The sequence below is a fragment of the Amblyraja radiata genome, chromosome 7, assembly GCF_010909765.2.
Source record: "Amblyraja radiata isolate CabotCenter1 chromosome 7, sAmbRad1.1.pri, whole genome shotgun sequence".
NCBI lineage: Eukaryota > Metazoa > Chordata > Chondrichthyes > Rajiformes > Rajidae > Amblyraja > Amblyraja radiata.
Window position 1 is genome coordinate 83130553 of NC_045962.1, and position 15441 is coordinate 83145993.

Consider the following 15441-nt stretch of genomic DNA (forward strand, 5'->3'; position numbering starts at 1 on the left):
GATCATGGCTGATCATCCACAATCCCCGTCCCTGCCTTCTCCCCATATCCCTCGACTCCACTATCTTTAAGAGCCCTGTCTGGCTCTCTCTTGAAAGTATCGAACCCAGGCCTCTGTCGCTGTAAGGCAGCAACTCTACCGCTGCGCCACTTTGTGCCCCAAAATCAAATCAAATCAGACATTACTGTACATAAATACAATCAAGCTAAACTCAAGTACAATATGCAGAGAAAGGGGAATGGTTTGGAGTGCAGAATATAGTTCTCGGCATTGTACCGCACCAGTTCCAGAGACTGGTTTTAAATAATGGAAACCTCAAACAACGAACTAACAGCATTGGCAGAAAAAAAGAAATGCCAGCAGAGATTCAACATGCAGGTGGTGCTTTTTGTAGAGGGAGTGCCAGTGATGACAATGATCCCTGTTTGCATTTTAAGCTTATACAGAGGATAATTTCCTCTCTTTATACAAGACAGCAGGGAGCAAGGCTTAATTTGTTATGCAAATTGGTTCTTTTGTTTAGCAGTCATCGTCATGCCAAAGTCATTAATATTTTAACCATGTAATGCTTGAACTGAGAGAATGAATATAGGCAGGCCAGTTGAAAACAGACAGAACGCAACGGTGCATGTGTTGGCCAGTACACGCTGATCAGGAAAGGGTACCGGACATTTTATTGGCTCCTCCTTTAGTTTAGAGGTACAACGTGGAAACGGGCCATTCGGCCCACCGAGTCCGTGCCGACCAGTGATCCCCGTCACACACACTTGGACACACCGCACACACACACACACACACACACACACACACGCACGCGAGCACACGCCCACACACACGCCCACCCGCACACCATACACACACACACACCACACCCCACCACACCGCACACCACACCGCACACACCACACACACACACACACACACACACACAGACACACACACATACACACACACACACACACATACACACGCACACACGCGCGAGCACACGCCCACACACACACCCACCCACACACACACCACACACACACACACCACACACCACACCCCACACACCACACACACACACACCCCACACACACACACTGGGGATAGTTTACAGTTTTTACCGAAGCCAATTAACCTACAAACTTGTACTTGTTTGGAGCGTGGGAGGAACACCGGAGAAAGCCCGTGCGGTCACAGTGAGAACGTACAACCTCTGTACAGACAGCATCCGTAATCAGGATGGAACCCCGCACCGTAAGGCAGCAACTCTGCCACCGTGCCGCCTATATGCGGCATGTGCGGTGAAGTTATATGATGTTCCCTCGTTGCTACTGTGACAAGGTCACACCCAAAGATCATAGAGCGGGGCTCACAGCATTCATCAGCTATTCAACATCCTTGTGTTTTTAACTCAGTCTCTCATTTGGTAGCATGTTTAGGAAACTGATATGGGCATTCAAGTCTTCAGACGGTCCAGCTTATTAGCATGTGTTCATCCTAATTTCCTACCTTCATTTCTGTTCTTTAATAACAGTTTTCCTAAAGTAAATATAGTTTTCCTGTTCAAAACATCAGTTGGCTGCTCTTGAGTTTCAAAGGCAGAGCGTGCACTTCATAAAACAATGTCCCCTTCTTCTAGTTTTCCTGAGAAAAGGACATTCATAACTCTGAACGACATACGATTCCAATGGTTTATTCAGAGGGCAAGGGTTAAAGGCAATGTCCAGGATGTATTTGTTTTTACACAGAGAGTGGTGGGTGACTGGAACACATTGCCAGAGGTGGTGGTGCAGACGGTCACAGTAGTGGTGTTTAAGGTTTTAGCTAGGCATATGGATATAGAAACATAGAAAATAGGTGCAGGAGGAGGCCATTCGGCCCTTCGAGCCAGCACCGCCATTCATTGCGATCATGGCTGATTGTCCCCAATCAATAACCCGTGCCTGCCTTCTCCCCATATCCCTTGATTCCACTAGCCCCTAGAGCTCTATCTAACTCTCTCTTAAATCCATCCAGTGATTTGGCCTTCACTGCCCTCTGTGGCAGGGAATTCCACAAATTCACAACTGGGTGAAAATTTTTTTTCTCACCTCAGTCTTATATGCAGGGAACGGAAGCATCATCGTAAGATCATAAAATCCTAAGTGATAGAATTAGTCCATTCAGCCCATCAAGTCTACTCCACCATTCGATCATGGTTGATCCATCTCTTCCTCCTAACCCCATTCTCCTGCCTTCTCCCCATAACCTGTGGCATCCGTACTAATCAAGAATATATCTATCTCTGCCTTAAATATATCCACTGACTTGGCCTCCACAGCCTTCTGTGGCAAAGAATTCCACAGATTCACCACCCTCTGACTAAATAAATTTCTCCTCATCTCCTTTGGAAAAGAACGTCCTTTAATTCTGAGGCTACGACCTCTGGTCCTGGACTCTCCCACTAGTGGAAACATCCTCTCCGCATCTACGCTATCCGAGTCTTTCGCTATTCTGTACGATTCAATGAGGTCATTCTTCTAAACTACAGCGAGTACAGGCCCGGTGCGGTCAAATGCTGAGCATGTGCAGGCAAGTGAGATTAATGTATCTTGGCCTACAGCGTGGAAACGGGCTCATCGAGTCCGCGTCGACCAACGATCGCCCGTGCACTAGTTCTATCCTAAACACTAGTGACAATTTACAGAAACCAATTCCTGCACATCTTACAAACCTGAACATCTTTGGAATGTGGGAGGCGACCAGAGCACCCAGTGAAAACCCACGTGGTCACTTATAGTCAAGATCGGACCCAGGTCCCTGGCACTCTACCAGAGAACTAATGTGAGTTTTCTCTGAGTGCTCCAGTTACCTTCCACACTCCAAAGATGTACAGGTTTAAATTGGCTTTGACAAAAAATTATAAATTGTCTGGAAGTGTGCAGGATAGTGTTAGTGCACGGGTTGATCGCTGTTCGGCAGGCCGAAGGGCCCATTTCTGCGCTGTATCTCTAAAGTCTAAAGGTGCTGCTTGACCCTGTGAGTTACTCCAGCACTTTGTCTTTTTGTTTGTAAACCAGCATCTACAGTTTGTGTCTTCAGCTTAATCTCTGGTAATGTAGGGGGGATTCTGACAGATAATTCTTGAAGTCGTTATGAATGGAGGAATTAAAATGGGTGCACGAACAAAGCCCAAAGAACATATGATGAGCGTTTGACGCCACTGGGCCTAGTGAAACTTTCCCAATAGTGAAAGACCTGGATAGAGTGGATGTGGAGAGGATGTTTCCACTAGTGGGAGAGTCTAGGACTAGAGGTCACAGCCTCAGAATAAAAGGACATACCTTTAGAAAGGAGATGAGAAAGAACTTCTTTCGTCAGAGGGTGGTAAATCTGTGGAATCCATTGCCTCAGAAGGCTGTGGAGGCCAAGTCAATGGATGTTTTAAGACAGAGATTGATAGATTCTTGATTAGTACTGCTGTCATAGAAACATAGAAAATAGGTGCAGGAGTATGTCATTCGGCCCTTCGAGCCTGCACCGCCATTCAATACGATCATGGCTGATCATCCAACTCAGTATCCTGTACCTGCCTTCTCTCCATACCCCCTGATCCCTTTAGCCACAAGGGCCACATCTAACTCCCTCTTAAATATAGCCAATGAACTGGCCTCAACTACCTTCTGTGGCAGAGAGTTCCAGAGATTCACCACTCTCTGTGTGAAAAATGTTTTTCTCATCTCGGTCCTAAAGGATTTCCCCCTTATCCTTAAGGGGTTATGGGGCGAAGGCAGGAGAATGGGGTTGAGAGGGAGAGATAGATCAGCCGAGAGGGAGAGATAGATCAGCCGTGATTGAATGGCGGAGTAGACTTGATGGGTCGAATGGCCTAATTATGCGCCTAGAACTTATGAACACCTCCCGTTTACAACCGTCTCACACTGCTGTCCTCTTACAGAAACAGCGATTCCAGGAAGTTATGCAAGAAGGTGAAGGTGGATCCGGCTTCAAAGAAAAATGGCGTAGAAATGTTGCATTACAAGTAAGTGGAATAAGATCTATTACGAGGTGAGGTCCAGATTTTTCTGGAGATTATTTTGGGTTTTTTTGGCATCCCGGTTATTGTTGCACACGGTTCTCCTCCCAAGGCGGCAGACCAGGCTCAGGGTGGGAGTAGCAGATGGATCGGTGCAGGTGTTGTTCTGAAATGAACTGCTGGGCGACACTTGCAGCTTCTGTATTCCCTGCGTGGGACTTCCCCCTGCACCAGCACGGCTCTTTGAGGCCGTGCCCTGCTGAGACAATTTTCCCTTCAACGATCGTTCTCCCTGCCTCCCCCTCCCGCCTTGTGAAGGTGCCAGCGTGAGTGCGGATCCCGCGCGGCAGCGGCCTGAAGGGGAAGAGAAAGATCTTACTGCTCTGTGTGCTTTCATGGTCCCAGGTTGCTTTGCCATCAATGTACTTTGCAAACCCAGTCAGTTCAAACGCAGGGATCAAAGCAGCCAATTTGTGTATTGATCCCGCAAGCAACAACGAGTAACAAAATGAACCGCTGATGGATAAATGTTGACCGGCAGACAGAGATGCAAGTCTGAAGAAGCATCCCGACCAGAAACTTCACCTAACCATCTTCTCCAGGGATGCTGCCCGATCCGCTGAGTTACTCCAGCATTTTTGTGTCTTTCCTTGTGTAAACCAGCACCTGCAGTTCCTTGTCGCTACAAGAACAGCAGTAAACGTTGACCTGGATACCGAGATATTGAAGAAGTGCCTCGACGTGAAACATCACCTATCAATGTTCTCCAGAGATACTGCCTAACCTGCTGGGCTACTTTGTTTAAGAAAGAACTGCAGATGCTGGAAAAACCGAAGGTAGACAAAAATGCTGGAGAAACTCAGCGGGTGAGGCAGCATCTATGGAGCGAAGGAATAGGTGACGTTTCGGGTGACCCGAAACGTCACCTGTTCCTTCGCTCCATAGTTGCTGCCTCACCCGCTGAGTTTCTCCAGCATTTTTGTCTGTTGGGTTACTATAGTACTTTATGACCTTGTGTGTATTAACCAACATCTATAGTTGCTCGTTTCCACAGTAAATGTTGACCAGGCGACCGAGATACAGTGTTTAAGAAGGAACTGCAGATGCTGGAAAATCGAAGGTACACAAAAATGCTGGAGATACTCAGCGGGTACCGAGATACAGTATTTACTGTATGCAGAAGATAGACAGAAAATGTCACTCAGCGGGTCAGGCAGCAGCTCTGGAGAAAAAGAATAGGTGACGTTTTGGGTTGGAATACTTCTACTGTCTGACCCCAATGTCACCAATTCTCTTTCCCCAGAGATGCTGCCTGTCCTGCTGAGTTACTCCAGCATGTTGTGTCTATCTTCGGTACAAACCAGCGACTGCAGTTCCTTCCTACACAGTACTTAGACAGTCCTGCTGAGACGTACTTGCTCCTCATCTCAAATTAGCTCCAAATTTAATGACACATTAAATGTCCCTGATTCCAGGAGTACATTGAATTTCTTTCTGGTAGCCAAGATCACAATCGCAGGGTTCGCCGTCATGTAGCCATTCCAGCCGTTCCTGGTACCGTGGAGCAAAGAAACATAGAAAATAGGTGCAGGAGTAGGCCATTCGGCCCTTCGAGCCTGCACCGCCATTCAATATGATCATGGCTGATCATCCAACTCAGTATCCTGTACCTGCCTTCTCTCCATACCCCCTGATCCCTTTAGCCACAAGGGCCACATCTAACTCCCTCTTAAATATAGCCAATGAACTGGCCTCAACTACCTTCTGTGGCAGAGAATTCCACAGATTCACCACTCTCTGTGTGAAAAATGATTTTCTCATCTCAGTCCTAAGAGACTTCCCTCTTATCCTTAAACTGTGATCCCGTGTTCTGGACTTCCCCAACACCGGGAACAATCTTCCTGCATCAAGCCTGTCCAACCCCTTAAGAATTTTGTAAGTTTCTATAAGATCCCCCCTCTTTTACCAGAGATTCCCCCTGGCATTTACCAGAAATTAGTTCCCAAAAAATCCACGCCATCTGGTCACGTTGTAGCGAGAACTTGCTCCATGCTGGTATCATAAGGTCATAAGTACTTGGAGCAGAAATAGGCCATTCGGCCCATCAAGTCTCCTCCACCATTCAATCATGGCTGATCTATCTCTCCCTCCGAACCCCCATTCTCCTGCCTTCTCTCCATAACCCCTGACACCCATATCCTGCCTATTCTATGATTCTGTCAACTAGGCACGGAGCAATGGGTAGACACAAAATGAAGGGGTAACTCAACAGGTGAGGCAGCATCTCCGGAGAAAAAGGAATAGGTGACATTTTGGGTCGAGACCCTTTAACAGACTGACGCAGAAGGCTGTGGAGGCCGTCAATGGATATTATTAAATCAGCGATGGATAGATTCTTGATTAGTGCGGTTGTCTGGGGTTATGGGGAGAAGGCAGGAGAATGGGATTGAGAGGGAAAAGATAGATGATTGAATGGTTGGAGCAGACTTGATGGGCCGAAAGGCCTAATTCTGCTCCTATCACTTATGAACTTATGACCTGCTGTTGTTCAGATAGATGGGCCGGGACGAGAGAGGGAGGCTGACGATTTGCTCAACTCTCCCTCACTTTGATCCAAGTCAAGCGCAAGTCATGACTTCAGGACCCGTACCGCCCAACTGGGCAAAGCAAGATCACCTCGGGAGCGCGTGCAGCTGAGAAGAAGCGCACCGTACTAGCTCAGAGGAAACGCGCGCGCAAGGCTCGAGCCACTTCAACTTCTACTACAGCACCCACCCAACTGTGTCCCATATGCGGGCAAACCTTTCCGGGCCCGGATCGGTCTCACCAGTCACCTCCAGACCCACAAACAACACTCTGAAGTCATGGTCTTCTTCGACAGTGAAGGACGAACAACAACAACCAAGGGATCTTCTGCATACTCAGTCACAGACATACAGGAATGAAACGGGTCACTTTGTGCTCATTGAGCCTATTCCGGTCCCACTGTGTTACTCCAGCATTTTTGTGTCTATCTTTGGTGCAAACCAGCATCTGCAGTTGTTCCTACACAAGGTACAATGGGTACATAGTGGGTTTGAAGTGTTTTTGGGTGATGACTGGCATGTCTGTTTATCAAAATAATTGACCACTGTTTGCTTCTGGCTTTCAGGGATGGCGGATTCCATGTTGAGTACGGGAGGCCTGAAACTTTCAAGGTAATGAAACCTTGTGCCAAAATCTTTGCAGTCAGCTGTACGCCTGTGGTTGCTACGTGCTTGCTCAAACAATGCATTGTCATTATCGCAGTATTGTTTTAGCTTGATGGATTTGTACTCGTGGGCAATTGAAACTCAAGTTCTTATCTGTATATTTATGAGCATCTTAATTTACTTTTGCAGTGACTTAGACAATAGTTGCAGGAGAAGGCCATTTGGCCCTTTTGTAAATTGCTCGTTCTAAGCTCCCCCCCCCCCCCCCCCCCCCCCCCCCAGTCTAGTTTCAGCCAAAAACACTGAATCAAGCACTTGATCAACTATTTTATTTTAACAAAGCGCAATTACAGTTCAACTACTGTACCTATCCCACCGCTTGTTCGATCCTCGTATCTGCCTGATCAAGCCCTCTAGGCCTCGCTCAAACAGAGACAGTCCAGAAGTTCACGCAGTCCCAAGCGCTCTCCCAGAAGATCGATGCTGGACCTCGTGATAGCGGACTTTTATATGTCCCGGGACCTCGAGGGGCCGAACCACATGGGGGTGGTCTCTTAATAACCCAATTTCAGATATCGATTAACTCCATGCATAACAGACATTTCCCTAACCCAATAATACAACAGCTCAATACATTGTATTCAAACAGGACTTCTCAAGGAAGCCAACTTAGAAACATTTACCCTGATCTGCAAGAAACCCAGAGAAGGCTCAATACCTCGTCCAATCAACACTCGGCAAAGTGGAACTCTGCAACATTATTTACAATTATTTACAAGGTGTATGTCTGGTTTGCAGCCATCCAATCCATTCTATGCATTTTGCACCTAATTGACAGGGTCTGCAGATGTTCTTATTCTTTCCTTGCAACTTGTATCTAGGCTCCAGACACACTGGCACCACTCTGCAGCTTGTCCCAGCTCTGAAGAGAGCAATTCCAAATTAACCAAATCTCCCAGCAACCCTGAAGCTTTACCCCATTTTAAAGTCCTGGCATCTCCAATTTGGCCAGGATTAACACTTTGAGCCAGCACTGTGATCATGGTTAATCATCCACAATCACTACCCCGTTCTTGCCTTCTCCCCATATCCCTTGACTCCGCTATCTTTAAGAGGTCTATCTAACTCTCTCTTGATAGCATCTAGAGAATTGGCCTCCACTGCCTTCTGAGGCAGAGAGTTCCACAAATTCACAACTCTGGGTGAAAACGTTTTTCCTCATCTCCGTTCTAAATGGCCCACCCGTTATTCTTAAACTGTGGCCCCTGGTCCTGGACTCCTGCAACATTAGGAACATGCTTCCTGCCTCTAGCATGTCCAATCCCTTAATAATCTGACATGTTTCAATAGGATTGCCTCTCATCCTTCTAAATTCCAGTGTGTACAAGACTTTAGTGTTGAGTTTAGTTTATAGTCACGTGTACCGAGGTACAGTGAAAAGCTTTTGTTGCGTGCTAACCAGACAGCGGAATGACAGCAATACATGATTACAATTGGGCCGTCCACGGTGAGCACATCCACGAGGAAGGGGATAGCGTGAATAATGTTCAGTGAAAGTCCAGTAAAGTCTGAGGGTCTCCAGTAAGGTAGACAGTAGCTCAGGACTGCTCCCTTGTCGTCGTTTGGATGGGTGAGACTTTAGGGATACAGTGCGGATGCACCACTTAACCTACAAACCTGCATGTATTTGGAGTGTGTGGGTGGAAACCGGAGCACCTCGAGAAAACCCAGGCGGTCACAGGGAGAACGTGTGGACTCCGCACAGACAGCACCCATTGTCAGGATGGAACCCAGGTCTCTACTGCTGCGCCACTGTGATTCACCCCTCCCCCCCCATATAATGTGCTTCAATGTATGGTCTTGCACAATCCACAAGCGAAGCCGCAGAGAAAGGCACCAGGTGGCTTTGGATTAAGGGGGCTGATAGAAACATAGAAACATAGAAAATAGGTGCAGGAGTAGGCCATTCGGCCCTTCGAGCCTGCACCGCCATTCAATATGATCATGGCTGATCATCCAACTCAGTATCCTGTACCTGCTTTCTCTCCATACCCCCTGATCCCTTTAGCCACAAGGGCCACATCTAACTCCCTCCTAAATATAGCCAATGAACTGGCCTCAACTACATTATGTGGCAGAGAATTCCAGAGATTCACCACTCTCTGTGTAAAAAATGTTTTTCTCATCTCAGTCCTAAAAGATTTCCCCTTTATCCTTAAACTGTGACCCCTTGTTTTGGACTTCCCCAACATCGGGAACAATCTTCCTGCATCTAGCCTGTCCAACCCCTTAAGAATTTTGTAAGTTTCTATAAGATCCCCCCTCAATCTTCTAAATTCTAGCGACTACAAGCCGAATCTATCCACTCTTTCTTCATATGAAAGTCCTGACATCCCAGGAATCAGTCTGGTGAACCTTCTCTGTACTCCCTCTATGGCAAGAATGTCCTTCCTCCGATTAGGAGACCAAAACTGTAAGCAATACTCCAGGTGTGGTCTCACCAAGACCCTGTATAGCTGCAGTAGAACCTCCCTGCTCCTATACTAAATCCTTTTGCTATGAATGCTAACATACCATTCGCTTTCTTCACTGATCCGTGGGCGGTTGCTGCTGGGAAGCAAGTCGGGGCATGATCAACCCCGGTTGGGTCGCCTGGGTGAGGGTGTCTGAAGTTGTGAGACCCGAAACACCCGATGACCCCAGGTCACATCACCGAGGATGCGGCCCAGCGCATCCAGAAGATGCTTCTTTCACACTCATTCCAGCAAAAAGCATAATGGAGTAACACTATCGCCAAGAGATTTCTCTGACCATGCTGCTTAGCACAACTGGCCATGTGTGCCGTCTGCCTGCGAGGCCTGTTCTCTTGTCCGTGGCCATTCAAGACGCACTCATGAACATCTCTTTTCTCGCTAATCCAATAACGTAGTCTTTAGCCGCGGACAGGATGATAAATCCCTTGGCCAGCGTCTCCCCTCTAATGAGATGAAAGACGCACAAGGCTTGCACTGTACCCAATACATGGAAGTTGTGTGCAGCCCCCATTCAGTTAGAGATGTTTGCATCTTCATGTCACAGTGACTGATCCATTCTTTGTGAGTCTACAACAGGAGACTTTGGCTGCGATTCAGACTTTGCGCTGGCTCTCAGTCTGTTCCCTGGCATCCAGAGAAGGAATCTGGACAGAAAAAAGAAAGCAGATTAAGTTTTTTTTCCTTTTCTGACTCCTCCACAGCTCTGGCTCAGAGAAGCCAATTATTGTGCAGGCTAGGATCGGCTAATTATAATGTTTTATCACTTTTTGTTTTAGTTTTTGGTAGTTTTAGAGATGCAGGAAATCGGCCCTTTGGCCCACCGAGTCCACGCCGACCAGTGATCACCGTACACGAGCACTATCCTACACACACTCGGGACAATTTACAATTATACCAAGTCAATTAACCTATAAACCTGTACATCCTTGGAGTTTAGTTTAGAGATCCAGAGTGGAAACAGGCCCTTGTGCCCACTGAGTCCGCACCGACCAGCGATCCCCACACATTAACGCTACCCTACATGCACGAGGGACAATTTTACATTTACACCAAACCAATTAGCCAACAAACCTGTACGTCTTTGGCGTGTGGGAGGAAACCGAAGATCTCGGAGAAAACCCGCGCAGTCCACGGGGAGAACGTACAAACTCTGTACAGACAAGCGTCCGTTGTCAGGATCGAACCCAGGTCTGTGGCGCTGTAAGGCAGCAACTCTACCGCTCCGCACTCAATTTCTCGTGCGTCCACTAACTCTCCGCTCCCATTGAGCAAGATTGGGCGGTCACGGTGGCGCAGCGGTAGAGTTGCTGCCTTTCAGCGAATGTAGCGCCAGAGACCCGGAGTTCGATCCCGACCACGGGTGCTGTCTGTACGGAGTTTGCACGTCCTCCCCGTGACCTGCGTGGGTTTTCTCCGGGATCTTCGGTTTCCTCCCACACTCCAAAGACGTACAGGTTTGTACGTTAATTGTCTTGGTAAATGTTAAAAAAAAATTTGTCCCTAGTGGGCGTAGGATAGTGTTAATGTGCGGGAATCGTTGGTCGGCGCGGACCCGGTGGGCCGAAGGGCCTGTTTCCGTGCTGTATCTCTAAACTAAAAGCTTGAAAGCATGACCAGCAGATTCCAAAATGCTACTTTGCCACTGTTATCAAACTCTTGAGTGGGCCCTGTCACAAGCCTCGGGTGCCGTCCCGATTTTCCAACCCATCTCATTGTGGCCCTTCAACTTCTTTGATCTGCACTTTCTCTGTAACTGTAATGTTACAACGGTGTCAAGCTGTGTTCTGCACTCCAGTGTTCTGCACTCTGCGTTCTCTGTTGTGTTCGTGTTGAGCGATGGTACTCAAGCAACGTTTTTCGCTGCACCTCCATACGAGCGACAATATTAAAACCAACCAACCGACAGCTCTTAGTATTTTGCTCAGGATTCCAGCATCAACAGTCTCCTGTGGGTCTAAGTTTTTTGACAAAATCAGTCTTTTAATCTCTTGTACACCCACAAACCTGGGAAATTGTGCAGGAAGGAACTGCAGATGCTGGTTTAAACCGACGATGGACACAAAAAGCTGGAGTAGTAACTCAGCTGGGCAGACAGCATCTCTGGAGAAAAGAGATACATAGGTGCCTGTTTCCTCTATCATCATTACATTTTTGCATATCTTTCGTTCATTTTTATTCTCTGGGATTTAGAAAGATGAGAGGGCACCTTATTGAAACATATAAGATTGTTGAGGGATTGGACACGCTAGTGGCAGGAAACATGTTCCCGGTGTTGGGGGAGTCCAGAACCAGGGGCCACAGTTTAAGAATAAGGGGTATGCCATTTAGAAAGGAGATGAGATTAAACTTTTACACACAGAGGGTTGTGAATCTGTGGAATTCTCTGCCTCAGAAGGCAGTGGAGGCCAATTCTCTGGATGCTTTCGAGAGAGTTGGATAGAGCTCTTAAAGATAGCGGAATCAGGGGATATGGGGAGAAGGCAGGAACGGGGTACTGATTGTGGATGATCAGTCATGATCGCATTGAATGGCGGTGCTGGCTCGAAGGGCAGAATTGGCCTACTCCTACCCATTGTCTATATCTCTCTACATCACCATCTGTATCTCTCGTTTCCCTTTCCCCTGACCAGCCTGAAGAAGGGTCTCGACCCCGAAACGTCACCTATTCCTTTTCTCCAGAGGTGCTGCCTGACCCGCTGAGTTACTCCAGCTTTTTGAGTCTTATCGTCTGAGAAATTGTGCTCTTTCATGTAGAAACTCACCAACTCTGACGTTGTTTCTGGTCTCTCCTGCAGTCAATGGTGGCGTTCATGAAGGATCCTGACGGAGCTCCCCTGTGGGAAGAGAAGCCCGAGGCGAAGGATGTGGTTCACATTGACAGTGAGAAGGTTTGGCACTATTTGTGATCACGCGTTTGCCTGGGGAAGCGGCTGTTCAGCGGGAACTGCGATGACGTTTTATTTCGCTCCTGTGCCCAAGCATGCAAATGCTGTCAAATACATTCATAAGTTATAGGCGCAGAATTAGGCTATTCGGCCCATCAAATCTACTCCGCCATTCAATCATGGCTGATCTTTCTTTCCCACTCTCCTGCCTTCTCTCCATGACCCAAGAGTTCCCAACCTGGGGAAAATTTTGCAGAGGTAGACAATAAATGGTGGAGAAACTCAGTGGGTGAGGCAGCATCTATGGAGCGAAGGAAATGGGCAACGTTTCGGGTCTGAAGAAGGGTTTCGACCCGGCAACGTTTCGAGGCTGAAGAAGGGTTTCGACCCGAAACGTTGCCTATTTCCTTCGCTCCATAGATGCTGCCTCACCTGCTGAGTTTCTCCAGCATTTTTGTCTACCTTCGATTTTCCTGCATCTGCAGTTCCTTCTTAAATAAATTTTGTCTATCCAGGGGGTAAATTTGTCGATTTTGGATTGTACATATTTTTTCTCATTGACTGACTGTTTGGTTCTGGTACACTGGTATCTGTTCATCATTAGTTGTTCATAAATAAGTGAAATAACTTTGTTATGTGCTATTAAACTTGCCTGGGGTAAATAGGACGAAAAAGGTTGGGAAACCTCTGCCATAACCCCTGACACCCGTACAGCCTTTTGTGGCAACGAATTCCAGATTCACTACCCTCTGACTGAAGAAATTCCTCCTCATCTCCTTTCTAAAGGTACATCCTTTTATTCTGAGGCTTTGTCCTCTGGTCCTAGACTCTCCCACGAGTGGAAACATCCTCATCATATGTTAACCCACTCAATCCCGGGATCATTCTCATTCCCAGAATGTTTTGAATGATGACGCAAATGGTAGGTGATGGCATAAATGATAGGTACTGCAAGACCCTCCAACATAATATTCATTTCTCCAATCACTTATATCTTTATGGTAGACAAAAAAGCTGGAGAAACCTAGCAAGTGAGGCAGCATTTATGGAGCGAAGGAATAGGTGACGATTCAGACTGAAGAAGGGTCTCGACCCGAAATGTCGTAAATTCCTTCACTCCATAGATGCTTCCTCACCCGCTGAGTTTCTCCAGCATTTTTGTCAACCTTCGATTCTTATGATTTATTTGCGGAATAGTGCTTTTTAAAAGAAAATGATAAACCATCTTTGATAATTTTGAAATAATTGCTGATAAGATTGTTCAAATAATTATTATAATGCTAGAAAACTGAAATTAAACACCAAATGGTGTCTGCAGAAAGGTCTCGACCCGAAACGTCACCCATTCCTTCCCTCCAGAGATGCTGCCTGTCTCGCTGAGATACTCCAGCATTTGTGTTCATCTTTGGTTTAAACCAGCATCTGCAGTTCCTACACAAAGTAACACATGATCTCAGCTCAGCTGAAAACTAACCACAGAATCTAACACTCATGGCAGAGACATGATAAATATCTTGACATGCAGAAACTGTGAAGCCACAGAAATGGAGATGTGGGCATCTCTCTGCAGACCACAAAACCTCTGCTTACAAGTGCTTGGTGTGCACTTTTTTTGTTTTGAGAGTCAATTGGAGTTTTCACAAGTTCCTACCACTTCTCCTTGATAGTCAACAGAATTGCCATTCCTGACTCCTGATTTCTGCCGCTAAAAGGCTTGGATAGAGTGGATGTGGCGAGGATGTTTCCACTAGTGGGAGAGTCTTGGACCAGAGGGCCTAGCCTCAAAATTAAATTACGTTCCTTTCGGAAGGAGATGAGGGGGGATGTCTTTAGCCCGAGGGTGGTGAATCTGTGAAATTCATTCCCACAGAAGGCTGTGGAGGCCAAGCCAATGAATATTTTTAAGGCGGAGATAGCTAGATTCTTGTACGGGTGTCAGGGTGTTGGGGAGAAGGCAGGTGAATGGGGTGAGGAGGGAGAGATAGATCAACCATGATTGAATGGGGGAGTAAACTTGATGGGCCGTATGGCCTCATTCCGCTCCCATTATTTATGACCTTAAAGTCCTGGGAGTCGTTGTTAATAAGAAACAATTCTTTCTGTAGGTGGACAAAAATGCTGGAGAAACACAGCGGGTGAGGCAGCATCTATGGAGAGAAGGAACAGCCGATGTTTCGGGTCGAGACTCTTCTTCAGACTGGGCTCTCGCCCCGAAACGTCGCCTATTCCTTCTCTCCATAGATGCTGCCTCACCCACTGAGTTTCTCCAGCATTTTTGTCTATACTTCGATTTTTCCAGCATCTGCAGTTCTTTCTTAAATAATTATTTTCTGTATGTACATTTTCTGGCTCCATAGCAGGTCAGAGGCTGGGTTTCCGACGGCAACGGAGTTAATGAAAGGCCGAGGTAGAGTGGATATGGAGAGGAAGTATCCAGTAGTGGGAGAGTCATGGATCAGAGGGCACAGCCTCAGAATAAAAGGACGTACATTTAGAATAGAGTTGGGAAGGAATTTCTTTAGCCGGGGGTGGTGGGCGGTAGTGAGATTGTGGATATTGTTGCCACAGACGGCTGTGGAGGCCTAGTCATGTTTAAAGCTGAGTGGCAGGTTCTTGATTAGTAAGGGTGTCAAAGGTTACGGGGAGAAGGCAGGAGAATGGAGTAGAGAGCGAAAAATAGGATCAGCCACGATCGAATGGCAGAGCGGTCTCAATGGGACGAATGGCCTAAGTCTCCTGCTATGTCTTCTGGCCATGGTCTACCTGCCTACTCACCGAAGCTTTTCCATGGCGAAATGTTCCCCACTTGTCAAGAGAGAGTCAAGAGT

At 47.1% G+C, this 15441-nt stretch overlaps 1 protein-coding gene across 2 annotated transcripts in view; it reads left to right on the top strand.

The window, feature by feature from the left end:
• Window positions 1-15441, top strand: part of pdia5 (protein disulfide isomerase family A member 5) — a 159428-nt gene that overhangs the window by 31747 nt on the left and 112240 nt on the right. For both annotated transcript variants that reach the window (XM_033024867.1, XM_033024866.1), the window contains 3 exons: window positions 3926-4009; window positions 7155-7200; window positions 12524-12616. In XM_033024867.1, coding sequence (XP_032880758.1) covers window positions 3926-4009; window positions 7155-7200; window positions 12524-12616 — 223 coding nt within the window. The remainder of the gene's footprint in view (window positions 1-3925; window positions 4010-7154; window positions 7201-12523; window positions 12617-15441) is intronic.